At 43.4% G+C, this 20,644-nt stretch overlaps 2 protein-coding genes across 2 annotated transcripts in view; one reads left to right on the top strand and one right to left on the bottom strand.

Moving 5' to 3' along the window:
- Window positions 1-3,093, top strand: part of LOC129811490 (tyrosine-protein kinase receptor-like) — a 79,746-nt gene extending 76,653 nt beyond the window's left edge. Inside the window, exons 28-29 of the mRNA XM_055862846.1 lie at window positions 76-166; window positions 261-3,093. Of these exons, the coding sequence (XP_055718821.1) occupies window positions 76-166; window positions 261-1,340 (1,171 nt within the window). The 3' untranslated portion in view covers window positions 1,341-3,093. The remainder of the gene's footprint in view (window positions 1-75; window positions 167-260) is intronic.
- A 91-nt stretch (window positions 3,094-3,184) lies between these two features.
- Window positions 3,185-20,207, bottom strand: itpka (inositol-trisphosphate 3-kinase A). The gene is made up of 7 exons (XM_055862848.1): window positions 19,241-20,207; window positions 8,073-8,172; window positions 7,613-7,826; window positions 5,151-5,355; window positions 4,775-4,876; window positions 4,321-4,392; window positions 3,185-4,054 (listed from the first exon to the last, which is right to left on the bottom strand). The coding sequence occupies exons 1-7, from the start codon at window positions 19,670-19,672 to the stop codon at window positions 3,821-3,823; spliced, it is 1,359 nt and encodes a 452-aa protein (XP_055718823.1). The 5' UTR covers window positions 19,673-20,207; the 3' UTR covers window positions 3,185-3,820.
- Between the last annotated feature and the right edge of the window lie 437 nt (window positions 20,208-20,644).

The following is a 20,644-nucleotide window of genomic DNA, read 5'->3' as shown; positions in this document are numbered from 1 at the left end:
CAGTTGCAAGGCCAATATGCAGTTCTAGACTTAAATCCATGATTCAGTTTGCTTTTCTCCAACTCTCTTCTGTAGGTACAGGATCATGACTCAGTGCTGGCAGCACTGCCCTGAACACAGACCCAATTTCTCCACCATTCTGGAGAGGATCAACTACTGCACTCAGGTACTGACCCACTCGCAGCCAGGGATGCATTTTCTTCACAACACTCACCATACATATTCACCGTTTTCTATTCTCTCTCTTTTCTTTTGCCCAGGACCCTGATGTGATCAACACGCCCCTGCCTGTGGAGTACGGTCCTACAGTGGAGGAGGAGTTGAGCACTGTGATCCGCCCTGACACCCCAGGCAGTCTGACCCCTCTGCTGCTGGCCCACACTGCCTCCCAGGAGGTCTCTCCCCAGATCAGCAGTCTGTGTCTGGGCCTGGGCATGGGTCATATGTCGCTGCCCCAGCCCCACAAGCCCTGTCTGCTGCGGCCCCAGCAGCTGCCTCAGGAGGTGGCCTCCTACCGCGAGGCCCTGGAGCCCTGCTGGGCCGAGCCTGTTCCTGCTCTGGGTCCAGGTGTCTGCCCTGGGGCCTGGCTCCACCCCGAGCCCCTCAACTGGCCCTGCTCCAGGGACAGTTCCTTCTCAGGCAGCCAGAGGCTAAAAAACAAGACAAAGAACCTGTGGAACCCAACCTATGGCTCCTGGGTGCTGGAGAGCTTTGGTCGGGGGAAGGCAGCCCTATCTCATACCATGTCCATGCCCCTGTCCAGCAGCTACTCCGCCCCCCAGGCAGGTACCCCTACCTCTGACTGCACTGACTCTGGGTGCGATGGCAGCAGTGGCCTCCCTGTCCCTAGCAGTCTGTGCTCCCCGTCCCCCTTCCCGGCCTGCCAGGCCCTCTCTGCTCCCCAGCCCCAGGGTGCACCCAGCCTCAGCCTGGCGTCCTCCCGGAAGGGCCAAGCAGGGGGAGCCAGTGGGGGCCAGGCCCTGGGCATGGACTTGGCTAAGCTGCAGAGCTTCCCCTGTGGCAATGTCAATTATGCCTACGATGAGCACAGCTATGAGGCAGAGAGCCTGCCCCTGGTGGTGCCCAAAGGCCCAAAGCCCTGCCCCAGCACCAGTGCCAGCACCAGCTGTGCCCCCAGCACCTTTTTCTCCTCCTCCTTCTCCACCTGCTCAGGGGCAGGCCTGGGTGCGGCCTCTTCCTGTATGCCCAAACTGCTACTGAAGCGCCACGCCAGCTACGGACACGAGGATGTGAGGAGACACACCAAGCCTGAGAAACCCACCCGGGACAGAGACTCAGGCTTCTCTCTGTCTGAGGACCTCAGTGTCACCCCTGTCTAACCCTGGCCCATGGGGAAGCGGAGCAGAACACTGGAACAGACCCTACACCCCACTGGCCATGCACAGGAACACAATATTGTGTAGTTTTGGTATTACTGATGATGCTTTGTAGTTAGTATAGACGGTGAGAGATTTATATGAAAGCCCACAGTAGCAAGAAAACACAACAGGTTAAAGACAGAAGGAGATGCTGCTTTGCCAGGAGACAGGTAGCATGTTCTCTTCCTGAGGTGGAAGGTGACACAGCCCAAGAAGGCCGTCACTGGCACAGAAGCACATCCAAGCCTCAGAGGATTTCTAGGCCCTAGCTGGAGCCATCTGCAATGTCTGGCATCCATTAAAATGTACAGTGTCTCCTCTGGTTCGGGGCTTTTTTGTTAATCCATTCCTTTCTTCTTTGTTTATAACATTACCTTGTTAGGTTTACACTGGAATGAATGACTGGTATTGACTGCTAAATCAATACTGTGAAAACATATAGGAAGCTATGGTTGCCTATACAGGTGATGGAAAAAGCAGAAAGGAGATTTTCAGTATGTGTGAAAGTGCTGTGATGGATACTGAGTAGACCAGAGAGAGTGTATGAACTTGTGATCACAATTATAATTACTTGTGCTATCTACTGTTCCCTATCTGGCTCATAAGCAAAAGTTAATATCTTGTTTAGAATTGTCATAGTTATTTTTAGATAGCAATTACATTTTATTTAGTCATTCCACACTTATTTTCTTAATACTTTAGTCTGTTTTACCGTATTATACGCATTGTCTACTAATACTTCACCCTCTCTAAATGCATTTCGTCTTATAGTGACTGTTCTCACTCTTTACCGAAGAGGGTTTTAGAGACACCAAGAGCAGAGAATGTGATAGTAGGAGCCCCTCTGTAATTTATCCATCTTGTTCCAACACGGAACATTTTAATACTACTAACTTTCACCTTGGCTACACCAAAAGATGAAATGTTATTATTTGACATTACATTTGTAGCAGTTATACTTAATTTATAACGTGTTTTTGTATATGTTTAAGTGTCTTGTAGTTGATCACTGCCATTGGGTCTGCCAGAGCACTAGTTAGTGTTTGTGATGTAGTACTCTACAGTACATCTTACACTCAACAGGGGGCAGCACTCTCATGAAATACCTAACAGTTTGTGTGTGTATTTCAGTAGAGGGCTTGCTTGCCATTTACTTTTTTATTTCTCAGTATTTATGACACAAGATAACATTTACTATTGTTATGAGCTGCTGTTAAAGCTGTACGGTTGCTGATATACATGTAAGCTTATTACACTGAAATAAAGCATACTGGTTACAATAGTGGTAGGTCACGATAATGTTCCATGGCTCCATGATGCACTTTGTAGCCACCTCAAAGTCTGACGATATTTCTGACTGTAGCCTAAAGATGGACAAGTCTTGTCAAGCTCTTGACAACTTCACTATTACTCATGATTTGTAAATCTGCTGAGACCTTGAGGGATTGTGTTTCTTTTAGGATCCATAGGAGCCTATATATTACAGTGAAAACCCCCTATTCTGATTCTACCTGGTAAGGTACAATCTCCTAAAAAATGTTTGTCTGTGAAAATAATTGCATTTTAGTTCACATGTTTTCCTTTGAATATTGTGTCAAGGCTTAAATTCCACAGATCTAAAGTTGAGTGCCTCTACACAGAAGAACAAAGACTAGAAACTATGCAATATACTTGTTCTTGTATACTTCTACCCCAAATAAATGAAGAAATATTTCTCCCCTTTGTGTTTTATAATACAGCAAGACATATTTTTACTTGTACATGTGAAAGAAATCCCAATACACAACCATTTTCTAACTCATTGGGACAAGGCAATAGTGTTTTACTGAGGTTAGTCTCATGGACTGTCATAATGTAATACTTGCTACAATACTTGCGTGATTCATTTTTCATTCATCCTTCGTCATGATAATGAGATGATCCTAAAGACGCACTGGTGTATGTAATTGTATTAGAATACAGTATGCCTAATGTCTTCAATAAAGTTTGAAAAAATAAAATAGAACATGCTTGATTATCAAAAACTGAAATCAATCAAATCTAATGACACCTTGGAATATGGAATGGGTTGGATATCGATGCAATACTGTCCCTTACATCGATAGTATTGTATGGCTTTCTAGAATATACATGCACTACAATCACAGGTTTGTGTCTGTTTATCAATTTGCATTCATTAAAATTCCCCTAAAATGTATAGTTTGTTCACAAGGCACAGACATACTTTAAAAAACGCAATCCCTTATCTCCATGCTACAATAGCTTCAACAATACGCTGAGATACAATTTGTGGTGCTGAATACAGTACATAGGTAAGCTGTAAGTTTGATTTGCACAGTATGTATACTTTGTGATTGAGGGGACCCTTGAGACTGTATATTACTGCCAGGGTCCTCTAACTACTGGAATGGGGTAGTCCATCCCTCCCAGGTGGCCATAGCTTAAAGGCACTCATTACTTCCTTCACTAGTTCCTTTGTTAGTCAAAGAGCCCAGTGTCCTCATCAGGTTGTCCAGTCCCCACATGTATCCGTCCTCTCGGTTGCCCTCCTGCCAGGGTATGGAGTGGTCCAGAGTCTGTCCCTCTGGTAAAGCTGTAGTCTTGCCGAAGTCAATGAGCCAAACCTCAGCTCGCTCAGTGTGGTCATGAATGAAGAGGAGGGAGCTCCCAATCACCTTGGAGAGAGAAGACTTGTACTCATTACAATAACCACTGGGCATACACTGGTTGAATCAACAGTGTTTCCACATCATTTCAATGAAATTACATTGAACAGACGTGCAATAGACGTTGAATTGACATTTTTGCCCAGTGGGTATTATAATTTATATTATTTACCGGTAAACCTCATAAAAGCTCTTAGATGTGTTTAATATATCTAGTGGGATGAACAAATGTCAACAGAAAACAGGTGCAGATGAACTAAAGCTTCTGTATTCACCTCGTGTCTCTTGAAGAACTCAGATGACATCAGGGCTTGTTGAATTTTTGCTAGTTTACTCAGGTAGGAATTCTGTATTAGAGAGGCAATACGATTATTCTGGCTGTAGAGTTGAGACTTGGGAACCTCCCTTGATAAATTCATTAAATCAATAGAGGTTATATGTCGAGTTCGTTCAATTCTATTTGCTATCTGTCATTCCAACAGGATCTACTGTAGTGCATATTGCCATTTGGGTTGCTCATCATATCCAAATATTTACCAATGTGTATCACTTTTCATGAGATCTTACAAAAGACAGGTAAAGTCAAACCAATTTGTTTGATTGTTCAAGTATTCACTTTACATGAGACAGGTATGTACTGTATGTCTCTACTTGTCAAAAATCAGCAGACCATGCAAATGAATGCGGATGCAACATGATAACAGGTAAGACTAGTAGCTGTCCACCTACTAGTATGTTTGTGTTGTTTGTGGCAAAGTCCCTGAAGATCTGAGTGATATCCTCCTTAGACCGGGTCTTCTTGAAATCCGTATGACACGTCCCGTCAGCTTTCTGAGAGAAGGAACGGTCAATATGTTGATAAGCAGCACTGTCCACGTGCAACAAGGTCAAGGCTCCGACATTACTTTATTGCATACAGTCTGTAATGAACTTCACATGAAAAACTGTGTAAAATGAACCATAAAAAAAGTTTTTAGTCCAGGAATAAGCCTTTTGTATATGTTCTGGTTTAAATGAAAAGGGATCTCTGTGGTTGCGTTTTGAGTGAACTCTGACTGAATTGCTTCCTTTATGTTGACACTCAGGTTGATACATGGGTACTTGCTTTGATGCCTTCGATGCGGAAGCCCAGTGTGTGTGTGGAGCTGAGGGTCTCTCTCCACTGCATGTAGCGGGGTTTGGTGACGGCCCTCTGGAGGTGCTCCTGGGGGCTGGGGGCCTCGCTGTCCACCTCCAGCATCTTGTCAAACAGGTCCCTACGGAGCTTAGGCCGTTCTCGGGCTCGCACCAGCTCCTCCTCCAGATACGTCCTGAGGAGAGGACAACAGGGAGACACGCTGAGGGGCCATGACACTATTCAGCACCATCACGGCTAAGTGACTTTTCATTTGGTCTTGTTGTTTATGATGATAGCTGAGTGGCATTACAGACAATGGCATGTTATACTTAAGCAATAAGGCCCAAGGGGGTGTGGTATATGGCCAATATACCACGGCTAAGGGTGGTTCTTCTGCATGACGCAAAGAGGAGTGCCTGGATACAGCCCTTAGCCGTGGTATATTGGCCATATTCCACAAACCCGTAAGGTGCCTTATTGCTGTTATAAACTGCTTACTGACGTAATTAGAGCAGTAAAAATAAATGTTTTGTCATACCAGTGGTATACCACGGCTGTCAGCCAATCAGCATTCAGGGCTCGAACCACCCAGTTTATAATGTGACCTTCGTATGCTTTAGATGGTAGAATTGACTTTCTAAGGTTTCTATTCAACCTGTATCACTGAAGTGTTACAGATTACACAATAGAAATGTAAAGGTAATGTAGGATTGATCTGACATATGCAGCGTTTACCGTAATGGAAGTCTCCGCCAACACGGGAACATCGCCTTTACATTTAAATCATGCTGCAACGCTGAACTTCCGCAATGCGGATTGAATAGAGCCCTAAGTCTTACTTGGTAGAGTCCTATGTTCAGTGAATTTCAGTTTCATTCTGAACTTCCTCTGTATAAAAGAAGGAAGCAAGGAGGAGACTCCAAAGTACACAGCATGACTGTTAGTTTAACCGGTTGACAGTATGAGTGTTTGTTAGCAGTAGGTGAGAGAGCTTGGGTGGTTGTGTGTGTTTGTCAAAAGGGAGTCACCAGGGACACCCTGTGCCTGCACCCCATCTCCCCACTGTGTGTGTGTGTGTGTGTGTGTGTGTGTGTGTGTGTGTGTGTGTGTGTGTGTGTGTGTGTGTGTGTGTGTGTGTGTGTGTGTGTGTGTGTGTGTGTGTGTGTGTGTGTGTGTGTGTGTGCGTGTGCGTGCGTGTGTGGGTGGTTCTTTCTGGCTGTGTACAGGAAACATGTGGTACAGTAGTGACGGCCTCTCTGTGTGCCTTGACGCCCCACCGACTGTGTGTGGCAGGAAATCCTCAGAGAACCAGTAACAACAGGTGTTTTATCAAGAGCAAACAGAACAGGTTGACAGTCTGTATGTTCTACTATCAGGAGCACTGACGTGTAAGAGGGATATAAATAAATTACAGTAGTCCAACAATGATTTGTTAGTATTTCCTCAAAATTGCTTAATCCTCCTATAGGGCCAGACATATGTAGTATTCTACACATTATTATAGAACAGACATACTGTTGCTCCCTACTCACTACTGCTGCACCATACTCATCTAGCTGCTCCCTACTCACTACTGCTGCACCGTACTCAACTAGCTGCTCCCTACTCACTACTGCTGCACCGTACTCAACTAGCTGCTCCCTACTCACTACTGCTGCACCGTACTCACCTAGCTGCTCCCTACTCACTACTGCTGCGCCGTACTCACCTAGCTGCTCCCTACTCACTACTGCTGCGCCGTACTCACCTAGCTGCTCCCTACTCACTACTGCTGCGCCGTACTCACCTAGCTGCTCCCTACTCACTACTGCTGCTCCCTACTCACTACTGCTGCTCCGTACTCACCTAGCTGCTCCCTACTCACTACTGCTGCGCCGTACTCACCTAGCTGCTCCCTACTCACTACTGCTGCGCCGTACTCACCTAGCTGCTCCCTACTCACTACTGCTGCGCCGTACTCACCTAGCTGCTCCCTACTCACTACTGCTGCTCCCTACTCACTACTGCTGCTCCGTACTCACCTAGCTGCTCCCTACTCACTACTGCTGCGCCGTACTCACCTAGCTGCTCCCTACTCACTACTGCTGCGCCGTACTCACTACTGCTGCTCCGTACTCACCTAGCTGCTCCCTACTCACTACTGCTGCGCCGTACTCACCTAGCTGCTCCCTACTCACTACTGCTGCGCCGTACTCACCTAGCTGCTCCCTACTCACTACTGCTGCTCCCTACTCACTACTGCTGCTCCGTACTCACCTAGCTGCTCCCTACTCACTACTGCTGCTCCCTACTCACTACTGCTGCGCCGTACTCACCTAGCTGCTCCCTACTCACTACTGCTGCTCCCTACTCACTACTGCTGCGCCGTACTCACCTAGCTGCTCCCTACTCACTACTGCTGCTCCCTACTCACTACTGCTGCTCCCTACTCACTACTGCTGCTCCCTTACCTCACTCCCATCTTGCAGTCCATGACACTGGGTCTATCAAAGTTGACTAGTAGATCAGTCATATGTAGGAAGGGATCCCCATCCCTCTCCACCACACCATAATATCCTGGTACAAAGTCCTGAAGCACATCTCCCTGCAGCCTCTCAAAACACAGCTTCTCATTCTCAGAGAACTTCTTCAGAATGGTGCCTTCGCCGCCAGCTTTGAAATTACCTGGAAAAGATAAGCACTGACATTCCACAGCAAACCACTAACGACTGACATTTTCAGATGGAATCTGACATCGTGTGTAATGGGTTAGTATTGTATCAAAGTGGCCAGTAGTATACAGTACTGTCTGTGTTGTGTGCTTTATTTTATGTGGAAGATGTACAGTACACATCATCTTACATTAGCGCTTGGTTCTTGGTATACTGCTGTGATAGGTGAGGGATCACGTCCATGGTGACTGTGTTTTACCTTTGTGTCCCGCTAGTTGAACCCAAGACAGGTTTCTTCTTTGTGGGGAAACAAAAGGCCAGTTGACGATAGTCTTTATCTTCCACCAGGGTTTGCTCTGCTGAAGAAGGACCAAACACAGGAACAGTCAGCTTTACCTCTATGGAGTATCTGTCTCATTATTAACCAGGCAGAGACACTGTCTTCAAGCCAGCGCTCAACAGTAGGGTGTATGTAAATGAAGTTGTACAACGATAATGATCTTGGATAATAATCATGTTTTGAATTCAGTTGATGACGGACAGCTGTCTAAATCACTTGGCCACTGTTACTTGGGTCATTTGCTACTGTATGTCACTAACCCTAGCTTCATGTCCTCGTCCAGGCTCAACTCTAATCCTAGCCTCAAATCTAACCCTGACCCTTAACCCGCAAACATATTAGTATCTTTGCTACATGTTGTCATTTCTATGGAACTCACATTTCCCTACCAGCTGCTGTGTATAGTCACACTTGACTGACTTGCTGTTGCCATGTGATTTGCATTAAGACACAGTCATGGAGATCTTGTTCAACGAGATCTGGATGATTCAGGCATAGAAATTATGACATTGTTTCCCTATGTGTGATGAGATGTTGAGTGAGTCACACATCATGTTCACAGCAGACATGCTTCACAGACAGAAAAGTACTTAGCACGTGCTTGATGACACAGATGATACATAATGTTATTTTTGAGATAGATTTCACCATAGCTAGATGTACAGTGATTCAGGGTTATGACTAAGACAGAGGTCAGAGGTCACTATTCAGTATGCTGAGATTGCAGTAAAAAGAAGTAAAGCCCTGGTCATTGGATTCAGTGAAGAAACGACTCATTCTGTTGAGTGTACACACTCAAAACCAATAACAGCCACCAACCCACAGCCACTCTGAAATGTCACGTGGAATGCTCCACTCACTGGTGTTGTTGATGTGGTGTATAAAGTTGAATTGTTGTTGTAGTAATAGTCGTCTGTGTGGGTGTCATATTTCCACACAGGCCTTCAACCCTCTCTCAAACACATAACCAATAGTAATTGTGACAACCTATTAATCAACATGTATTTTTTTAAAGCCCTGTGCTCTGTCAAGATAAAGAAATATGAACATATAGTCCTTCCATTTGTGGCTACACAGTTATTCTAAAAAAAGTAGTGTAAAAGCTGAAGTAGAATTTCAACATTGTGGAACATGTTTCAATTCCTGAAAATAAATGCTACATTTTAACTGTATGAGGTGTGTTCTCTCACAAACTACAATACAACGCAATGTTTGTAAAAATGTTTATTTCTATAACCCTCTAGATAATACATTCCTGGTTAGTTCTGGGACACACCTTACTTTGTTAAGCCGGGCCTAATGTGGTTGACAGACTGACAGCAAATAAGACGTCTACAATGAGCTGCAAATAGAACCTACTACATAATGAACTCGACCAATTACAATGGCATAACAGTAACAAGAACAGGAACAAGGGAGTAACAATACTGTATGATTCACTCAATACTGTATGATTCACTCAATACTGTATGATTCACTCAAGCTGTTGATTCACTCAATACTGTATGATTCACTCAATACTGTATGATTCACTCAATACTGTATGATTCACTCAAGCTGTTGATTCACTCAATACTGTATGATTCACTCAAGCTGTTGATTCACTCAATACTGTATGATTCACTCAAGCTGTTGATTCACTCAATACTGTATGATTCACTCAATACTGTATGATTCACTCAAGCTGTTGATACACTCAATACTCTATGATTCACTCAATACTGTATGATTCACTCAAGCTGTTGATTCACTCAATACTGTATGATTCACTCAAGCTGTTGATTCACTCAATACTGTATGATTCACTCAAGCTGTTGATTCACTCAATACTGTATGATTCACTCGGTTTCTCAACCTGGCACATTCTAATATGAGCATGCATTAGCATACGTGTATTTGACAAATTGCTAGCATTAATAAATGTGATGTCATAAAAATTCTATTATCTTTTTCACTACAAGTCACTGTCATACTAGAAATACAGAGAACGAGTAACCTAGTGTACAAAGTAGGAGTTTTCATTCTGTATTGAAAGGTCAATACCTAAATGTCAATGTGGCTGAAATTGGCACACAACCATTTGTCATAGACTCATAGGACTATGGGGGTGGCTTGTACTGCAAGTGTGGGGTCTGACTGGACACTCTATCTGCTATAAAGAAAGGGTATAGAGAGTTAATGGAATCCCTGTTTTCAGAACAGGGAGACACTTTTTTCCATTAGCATTGTTCATTTGAATGACTAGAAAGATCAATAAAAGGGTTGGGTATGAGAGCTTTTCAAGTGGTCTGTCATACTGACCTGCCCTCGTTGAAACACTGAACACTGAGCAGTGAGCACCACAATGTACACAGCCTTCCCTTCCAGCAGGGCCAGGCCATGTGTATTCAGTGTGTTTAAAGGAAGTTGACAGCTAAGAGCCTTCTATGGAGATGGCTGAGCATAGCTCTGAAGAGTTTACACAGAGGTACAAAGACACTGATGTCGGAGACAAAGTCAAATATGGCTTCTGACAACAAGCAGATACAGAGGCCTTAGAAGTCGTACATGTTTTTACCGTTCACAAGTGACATTATTTGAGAACTTTGTTGGATCATCATATACACAGCAAAATCTTCAGTGTTAAAAAAAAAACACTGAAAGTGTTGAGTCTGTGGAACCCTATAGTTATTGGAAACAATGTTAAATTAACACACTTCTTAGTGTAAAGCCAAATATTTCCCAGAGTGCCTTACCTTTCGAGTCCTGACGTATGGTCTGAGGTATGAACTTTTATGCACTCATAACTGACCTTTGTACCACTACAGTGAAAAGTGTTTGTACACCTTTAGGAAAAAATCTAAACCTTTTTTCTGAGCGTGAAATACAATGACCTGAAATGCATGGTTTATACAATGACCTGAAATGCATGGTTTATAAGCCACATCAGGCCTGCAAGTCACATTATGCTGGTTTAGGGAAAGGGGGATACCTAGTCAGTTGTACAACTGAATGCATTCAACTGAAATGTGTCTTCCACATTTAACCCAACCCTCTGAATCAGAGATTGCAAGGTGCAACGTGATGTGAAAATCCTATAGGAATCCAGCCAGTGTGGGGATATCCAACTTTTTGAATTTTGTATCATACACAACCTGTATTCAAAATGACTGCCTTGGGAGAAGGCTAAGCTATGAGACTACCTAAAGCATCTAAACTGGGACAACCATTTCAGTACTGGGTGCAGCAATAATTCTAAGTAACATATTTGATTAGTTTAGAAAATGTTGTAATTTATATTTGAGTAGCATAAGATTAATTGATTAATAAATCAATGTACATGCAAAAACATAGATATTGATACAAACAATTCAAAATCAATCTGCAATAGAGCATGCCGGGAAATATGATAATGATGTCAAGGTTTTGGTTCAAAGTAATGTATGAGTTCCAGGCCCCTGTATTAGGATAAAACTAGGCCCTCAAAATAAGACCTTACGAAATACTTATGGTACTGTGTTAAAAAATTTGTTTTTTTATGACAACATATTTGCTTAGGATCTCACTTGGTGAAGTCCATAGTACTGAAAGTGGATGAAAGCAACAACCATGTCCCTCTCTTGCCTAGTTAAATAAAGGTTAAATAAATACAAAAAATAAAATAAATGTTCCGGTGTCTCAACACTTACACTGTTGATTTAACACTCACATTTTCGTTTTTTTAACACTGGAGAATTTGCTGTGTTGGTATTCACAGCTACTTTTAAGTTCTAGGGTTTAAAACTACTGTATTGTCCTGAAATCACAACTGTATCACTACTTTATCAATGCAAGTCATCAGTCAAGTGTTGAAGTCAAATACAGCAACACCCTCAGTCGTCCTGAATCATAGGTCAGGTGTACAGCAGCGCCTGTATTCTGTGCTATAAGACAATGCTAAAACAAGATGGCCGCCTCAGACGAGAGACCAGGGTGATTTCAAACTTTTTGAAGACCATCATACATGAAGGGAGTATACTCAATTAAAGGAAAATTCCACTCAAAAACTAACTTTTGGCATTTGTTTCATTAGTCCATTGTTGACATAGTCCCAAAATGTTTTGCTTGTTAGCACTCAAGTAACTTTCAAAATAAAGAAATCATTTTGCATCATATAATGCTGAGTTTTGCATCACATGATGCAAAATCCATCATACAGGGATGATTTCTGTATTTTGAAAGTTACATGTCTTGAAAACTTGAGTACTGACAAGCAAAACATTTTGGGACTATGTCAACAATGGACTAATGGAACAAATTCCAAAACATTGTTTTTGGGTGGAGTTTTTCTTTAAGATGGGGGGTAATCTAATTCCTTTCCACTTCTGTGTTGTATCACAGACAACTCGATTCATGTCTGAAGATTATCTTTAAGATAGGCCAATAGTTAGCTATCTGACATGATCACAAACAAGTCCAAATAAACCATTATAGTACAGTGCCTGTAATTACCCAAGTGATCAGCGCTAACTTATGACTTGGCTGTTGATTAGCTTTGAAAAATCCTTTCACGTTTCTAAATGTGCCGTTTTTCACTTAGGGTGTGTGTTTGCAATATAAAGATGAAAACGTTACTGAGATCCTAAAAACAACTGATTATACCAGTATCACATGTACTGTATGTGGCTTAATGTCTTGTGTATGAAAGGGTTGTAGACTAATACATTAAGGAAAGGATGTTTAATACAGTCATCAGAAGGCTTACTCCCATTAAAGAATGAAGAAGCACTTCATAAAATTCAGAGAAGAGACATGTGTTTACAGTTATCTTACAACACAGTGCTGAACTATAACCTAGCCCTTCCTCTCCTTTAGGCTCCTTGGCTAATTTAACCTAATAAACACTCAAGATAGTACTTGTGGAGCTCTTTGAAAGCATGCAGGTCTATACATATAATACATGTGATCAAATATCCACCTCAATGTTATTACTTTAGACTTTAGAGAATTACACCCTGCTTTAAGATATGTTCGATATATTGGCTGCACTGTGATTGGAAGTTAAGAACAAATCTAGAAGCTTTTCAACAATCTTTAAAATGATTTTTCATCCAAACATGGTAGTGTACTTGGAAAATATTGTAGATTGATTATTACTTTACACAGAAAAGTTGACTCAGTCATAATAACCAAAACAACTTTAGACCAGATCTGATGTATGCTAGTAGACAAGAATTCCTTATCTCTATACATGTAATGCTCTCAGATAATCACAGATCAGACATTTCAGCAACTGAAAAAGAGCACCACCAACTGGTGGTGGTATCCAAAGAGGTGCATAGGTACAACTCTCCCAGAAGAGGACGTTAGGAACACCAGTTAGGAAGTCCAGGGTGGAGGCTTGTCCATATGAAAAGATCCAAATGTGAGTTGATGTGGAGGACAGGAGTTCACATAGCTTGTCTCAACCTGCGCTCCTACTGGAAACATCTAAAGAGTTCAGAGGCAGATGTAGCAGGCGTAAAAGAAACGCCTGAAACTAGATCCCCCACATTCTGGTCTTGAGGAGAATAAAACAACTGTCGTGGGAGGTTCTCTTCTGCACTGTTCAACCATTCCAGTAAATGTGGAGGAGTTAAGATGGAGTATCGCTGGTTTTCCTTTTGTAGTCTGTGATTGTCTGTAGACCCTGCCACATTCGTCTCGTGTCTGAGCCGTTGAATTGCGACTCCACTTTGTCTCTATACTGACATTTTGCTTGTTTGACTGCTTGCGAGAGGGAATAACTACACTGTTTGTATTCGGTCATATTCCCGGTGACCTTCCCATGGTTAAATGCGGTGGTTCGCGCTTTCAGTTTGCATCTTTCCACGGTTTCTGGTTAGGGTAGATTCCAATAGTCGTGGTCAGATTTGCCGAAAGGAGGGCGGGGGAGGGCCTTGTATGCATGGAGGAAGTTAGAGTAGCAGTAATCCAGTGTTTTTCCAGCGCGAGTGCTACAGTCGATATGCTGATAGAATTTAGGTAGCCTTGTTCTCAAATTTGCTTTGTTAAAATCCCCAGCTACAATAAATGCAGCCTCAGGATATATGGTTTCCAGTTTGCATAAAGTACAGTGAAGTTCCTTGAGGGCCGTCGTGGTATCGGTTTGAGTGGGGATATACACGGCTGTGACAATAACCGAGGAGAATTCTCTTGGGAGATAATACGGTCAGCATTTGATTGTGAGGAATTCTAGGTCAGGTGAACAAAAGGACTTGAGTTCCTGTATGTTGTTACAATTACACCATGAGTCGTTACAAATACACCCCCACCAAAACCAGTTTCTCCAAAACCAGGCGAGTTCCAGCAGGCTCCCTAGGAACCTCCCTAGCAATGGAGCTGTGAATTACCCTCTACGGCAGGACAATAGTCACTCTCTTGTCGGGAGATGGTAACCTACTTGATGCAGCCTGAGATCACAAAGTTTTTGTCTTCAAAACAGGCTGAAGGGTAGGAGAAGGGGTTTCAACAGCCACTCCAGATGTATGTAGTACATTTTTAATGCAGCAAAACCTTCCAGTTGCTGCCCCGTGAAGGCCCTAATCTGGTCCGGGAAGTGGAACCTGGTGCTGAATCTGGAACGTAAGCTTGGGCGGTATCCAGATTGCCATAACTTCATAACGACATAGTGCCATACTGGGATTTGCGGTAATACCGGCACTGAACACAAGGGGAGCTATTTTCAAACCCCACTCTGCCTCTGTAATCCAAAGGTTAGCAATGCTAACAAGTACATGTAAAATCCCATAGAGAATGCTAACTAAATGCTAATTAGCGCATTGCGGACATTTTACACAGTATCTGACCTAAACTATTTTCAGGATAGACATCCCAGCTCATAAAGTTATATAAGTAACTCAAAAATGCTACTCAGTTGGCAGCACGCACAAAATAAATATTAGACAGCAATGCACTTGATCCAGGAGGGTGTTCTCTGCTGTTACCAAGTGAAGCTAGATTTTGGAAGAAGCTAACAATTTAGCTAGATAGCTAGCTACTAAATTGGCAAACCAAATGCACAACTTCAAAGCATTGCGCACATTCTAGACAGTTAACTTAATAGTTATAAGATATGTAGCTGGGAAACATTTAGTGTCACGTCTGCTCCCGCTCCCCCCTCCCCCCTGGAAATTGAGGGCGCCAGGCTGCCCTGCATCACGCACTCCTGCCATCTATTACGCACACCTGCCTTTCCTTGTCACGCACATCAGCGATATTGGACTCACCTGGACTCAATCATCACCTGCTTATTACCTCCCCTATATTTGTCAGTTCCCTTGCTCTGTTCCCCGCTGCTGCAAAAACTGTTATTTGTCTGTGTTACTCGTTTGCTGACTCTGTTCCTGTCTCGTTCCATGTCCATTCCTTATTAAATGTCTGACTCCCCGTACCTGCTTCGTCTCTCCAGCGTCATCCTTGTGACATTAGTTGTGAATTCCATACCATAACTAGATCACCTGGGGCGTGCTGAACAACAGTGAGTGACTCACAAGCCGGTCTCTCATCTTTGTGTGCTTGTAAACAAACACCACGTGACTCATAATGAATCTTCATAATGAAAAATAATGTCACAGGTGAAATGAAGAACGCAATCTTCTGTATCTCCTAATGTCTTGCACAAGATGACTTTAGCTATTTACTTAAAAGGTAGCTACAAATATTCAAATGTATGAAAAAACATTAAAATAGTTTAAACGGTATTTACGGTATTGAAAAACCATCCTTTGGCTATTTCCAAATACCCGGTATACAAGCCTAGTGAAATGGCTTGGGCCTCTGTGGCAGTCGCTGGTCTGGCTGCATCACTGTCATCAGGTTGGCTGACTGGAACACTGTGGACGACGTGGCTGGATGCAGCTCTGGCAAATGCTCGGCTGTCTCAGGGAATGGGAATGGGAGCCGTGGAGGCCGGGTTGGTTACAGCGCCAGCATAGGAGCGTGAATGGACGCCCGTCATGAGTTGACCCCCGGTGCGGCCGGGGGTCAACTCTGGCAGGCCTGGGGTCAACTCTAGCAGGCCTGGGGTCAACTCTGGCAGCTGCTGGACGGACTGGCGCACTGGAGCACAGGGGACTGCATGGCTGGTTGAAGCTCAGGGTTCTGCATTTCTGGCTGGACATGCTGGAGTCCTTGTGGCCATCTGATAGGCCAAGGCACTGGCGAAGGAACAGGCTGAAGAACCTCATGGGGAGCTGGTGACCACCTGACATGCTGGAGTGCGGGTGGCGGCTGAACTAGCTGGCGGGCCAAGCCGGGACCAAGCCATCTGAGGCTGCTGCACTGCCTGGTACACAGGATACAGTTTGTCGGCTCTGTAGTACTCGGGACCTGGGGTGCAGGCCAGGCATTGGGGTACTGCCAGTAACAAGGTGGAGGTAGTGGAGCTGGTGGCTGCTGGACAGTGGTGTCTCTCTGGAGGTCTGGCTTTTTTATGGCGGTTTTGGAGCAGTGGCTTCTTCCTTGCTGAGCGGCCTTTCAGGTTATGTCGATATAGTATTCGTTTGACTTTGGATATAGATACTTTTGTACCTGTTTCCTCCAGCATCTTCACAGGGTGCTTTGCTGTTGTTCTGGGAATTATTTGCACGTTTTACACCAAAGTACGTTAATCTCTAGGAGACAGAACACATCTCCTTCCTGAGCGGTATGACGGCTGCAAGGTCCCATGGTGTTTATACTTGCGTAGTATTGTTTGTACAGATGAACGTGGTAACTTCAGGAGTTTGGAAATTGCTCCCAAGAATGAACCAGACTTGTGGAGGTCTACAATTTTCTTATTGAGGTCTTGGCTGATTTCTTTTGATTTTCCAATGACGTCAAGCAAAGAGGCACTGGGTTTGAAGGTAGGCCTTGAAATACATCCACAGGTACACTTCCAATTGAATCAAATTATGTCAATTAGCCTATCAGAACACTCTAAGCCATGACATCATTTTCTGGAACTTTCCAAGCTGTTTAAAGGCACAGTCAACTTAGTGTATGTAAACTTCTGACCCACTGGTATTGTGATACAGTGAATTATAAGTGAAATAATCTGTCTGTAAACAATTAATGGATAAATTACTTGTGTCATGCACAAAGTAGATGTCCTAACCGACTTGCCAAAACTATTGTTTGTTAACAAGAAATGTGTGGAGTGGTTGAAAAACGAGTTTGAATGACTCCAACCTAAGTGTATGTAAACTTCCAACTTCAATTGTATGAGGACACCAAGGTCCGGACCTCTGTAATTATTTTAATTTATAAATATATATTTTGTATTTCGTTTTTTTTAAGAACTCAATCGGGTCTCAACTTACTGTTGAGAGTTAGAATAGTAGAATACACAAGATGCAACTTTGAAACTTGGTAGAGCATCAGCAGATTTCCTCTTGTTATGTCACCCAATGACAGTCACTCAATTAGCCCACGGCCATGTCAGTTAACATTTGTTGGATTGGTTAATTAGTCTACTGCGTCTAGCCAAACTTGTAGTAATCATGGCCGAATTACCGACTAGGCACCTGCCCTGTGGCCCTGACCTCCAGAGAGACACCATTCATTTTGTTAGTCACTCTCACTCAAATATCATATTAACATGGCATAAGTCATAGCAAAATGTGTAGAATTGCATAAAATTAGCTTGTAAAACCGCAAAAAAAATCTCCCCACCCCATTGCAAAATGGGTCAAAATGTAGGAAGACCTAGCTGTAAAACTGCACCAAAAATAGTTATGTAAAGCAAACATATTTGTTAACCTTTGGTTAATATTTTATTTTCTGCTAACAGATCTCTCTGTACTTAAATTAGAATTTTCAATCCCGGTGCTGAAATAACGTGAGTTAATGTGTAGCAACTAATTGCATAGCTAATAGGATATGTGTTTGTAGATGTACTGAGGTGAATGAACCTACATCAGCCAAGGTGATAATGGTGGGGGAAATCTTTCTTGTTTTTGCTGTTCTCCACATAGCTTCTGGGAGTTAAAATTTGTATAGAAATATAGTGAATGAACTTCAACTCCCGCCTCCCACTGGAATTTCCGGTCCGCCTCTTCTCGCACGGCATGTACGCCTGGGCTGGGGCATGGCATGAACTGCATCCTGTCACTATTGGTCATAACCCTGGACAATTGTTCCTATTCGGCTCGAAGGACCATGAGAAAGATCGTTGGTGGTCTTGAAAGAGGTGCCGGTTCAAATCATAGGTACAACTGTCCCAGCATCCCGGTTAGAGGACATAGAATGACCAGTAGGAGACAGATACACAGTTCACACGTTTATTACCACACTCAACACAGACACACATGGCAAACAAAAAGGAGTAAAGGTGGAAGAGATAGTGGTTTATTGTCAGTGACACACTAAACACCAGTTAGGAAGTCAATGGTGGAGGAATGTCAATTTGAAAAGGTCCAGATATGAGTTCATATGGAGCAGTGCTACCCAACCCTGGTCTTTAAGTACCCCCAAAAGTACACATTTTTATTGTAACCCTTGGACAAGCACACCTCATTCTACCAATCATCAAGCCCTTAATGAATTGAATGAGGTGTGAATTTCCCCCTACTGCAGCACAACAGTCAGGCTCTGGTCGGGGGATGATAACCTACTTGATGCAGCTTGAGGTCACAAAGTTTCTGTCTCTGAAGACAGGCTGAGGGAGGAGGGTTTTCTACAGTAACCACACACAGTGATTGGTTGTTTTTACTACTACTAGTTACTACAGTTATACAAAGTTTGTATAACATTCACCAGTAAATCTGGTTTTATAGTAGCCTCAGGCTGACAGGTAGATCATGGTCAGACTAGGACCAGAATTCCGTCTTGGCATTTCTAACACACTGGACCATTCTTTCCCTGAGGCCCCCATTATTAGCCAGATCATGATCATTTTGCACAAAAAAATAACAGGTTAGACAGGCCCACTAGGCAAAAGATTGACCAGCCCAATTGACCAGCCAGTCTGCCCCCGGTTAGAATAGAATCCAATAGAATATAAGAGAATAGGCTAACTATTTCCCCCCAGAGTTACAGTGCTCTGTTGGGTGTAATTACAACGTAACAACAATATTACTGTATTTGAATGAATAATAGTCTATACTCACTTCACTCGTGTCCTCACACAAATGTTCTAAAGTGATATTTCCCTTGCTCTTTGTCTCGTTGTCACTCAGAATGTCATCCTCTGACTCTTCCAACATGATGGAGGAACCTGTTGAGGAGATCGAGGAGTTTGACATTTTCCGTCGCAGAGAGCCTTCCACATCAGCCCAGTCCTCCTGCTGGATCTCCCGCGAGCAGCCTCCATCTGGGGTTATTGTCACCTGCGGTACACGGAGCGCCTCCATCATACTTGTTTGCACTTGAGTGGAGTTAAACTCAGATAATCTTACTTCTTTCACCTGGCAGAGTTCATCGCGAAGCTCAGATGCTCTGCGGCTTGTTCTGCGCTCTTTAACGAACCCATCACTAATACCAGCGCCAGACAGCCCTGCCTCCTTGGAGGACTTTCGCCTCTTCTCTCTCTCCTTCGGCATTCGACTGATGAACGTGAGCGAGTGTTCACAACCGACGCGGTGTTATCAAAATTGTACGGCGCTACGATTGAATTTAACCGCACTCAATCAAACGTGGCCATCTCAATACAGTAGGCCGACTATTTTTGAGTCCAAGTCTCAGTATATGAAATATTGTGCAATACTGCAATAGGTTTTCATCTGTTTAGGTGTCCGATAAAAGCGAGACGTTTCAGGCGGTCCAATTTGCTGACTGGTGTTTTGGGGAACCCCTTTCCTTAGCTCACATCTCGTCGACAGTGTTAACCAAAGACACACGCTTTTATCTTCCGCATTGATTTCGTCTCTCTTCCTGGCAGAAATATATAGTCAGTGCAATCCGGTATCCTCGGGACGCCCATAAACACTAAACCTTAACTCCCACACTAACCCTTACCGTAACCAGTTGAAATATCAACTTCAATGGGGTAGGGACGTCCTAAGGATCCCGCATAGCAAACATGTTATTTAGAGTTTTCACGTTACTTCCTCATTCAGTCTTGCACTCTGCAAAACAGATATCACCACTGCGCACAAGCGGTAGAGGACCAAAACAGGCTACACCTGTTCCAGCTGTTGTAGTTGTCAACTGGACAAAATCAAGGGGGGTTCAAATCTCTCACTGAAAAACGATGATGTTGAATGAGACATATTTTCACTGTAGCTGCACAAACATTATAATGGCATGATTTATATTCAACCCACTGGGCACACGCTCGTTGAATCAATGTTATTTCCACGTAATTTCAATCCAATTGCATTGAACCAACGTGGAATAGACGTTGAATTGACGTCTGTGCCCAGGGGAAAATATGAGATGAGGGAGGAAACTCTGTCTGCAATATCAAGTCTTTAACATTTTGTGGTATGGCTGCAGACAGTAGCGATATGGTACACTGTTGTTAGCTCACTGACCGTAGATAGTAATTCCTGTGTGTGTGTGTGTGTGTTCTG

The sequence above is a fragment of the Salvelinus fontinalis genome, chromosome 15, assembly GCF_029448725.1.
Source record: "Salvelinus fontinalis isolate EN_2023a chromosome 15, ASM2944872v1, whole genome shotgun sequence".
NCBI classification, from domain to species: Eukaryota; Metazoa; Chordata; class Actinopteri; order Salmoniformes; family Salmonidae; genus Salvelinus; species Salvelinus fontinalis.
The sequence above is the reverse complement of the archived record's forward strand: the minus strand, read 5'-3'. Positions and strand labels throughout refer to the sequence as shown.

What these genes read in the sequence shown, in the direction of transcription:
- itpka (XM_055862848.1), bottom strand. Translation starts at nt 19,672, where the DNA reads ATGCCGAAGGAGAGAGAGAAGAGGCGAAAGTCCTCCAAGGAGGCAGGG. An exon ending in TGTGTGAGGACACGAGTGAA is followed by an intron (nt 8,173 to 19,240) that starts GTGAGTATAGAC and finishes GTCCTTCTTCAG; the next exon opens with CAGAGCAAACCCTGGTGGAA. An exon ending in CAAACAACACAAACATACTA is followed by an intron (nt 4,393 to 4,774) that starts GTAGGTGGACAG and finishes TCTCTAATACAG; the next exon opens with AATTCCTACCTGAGTAAACT.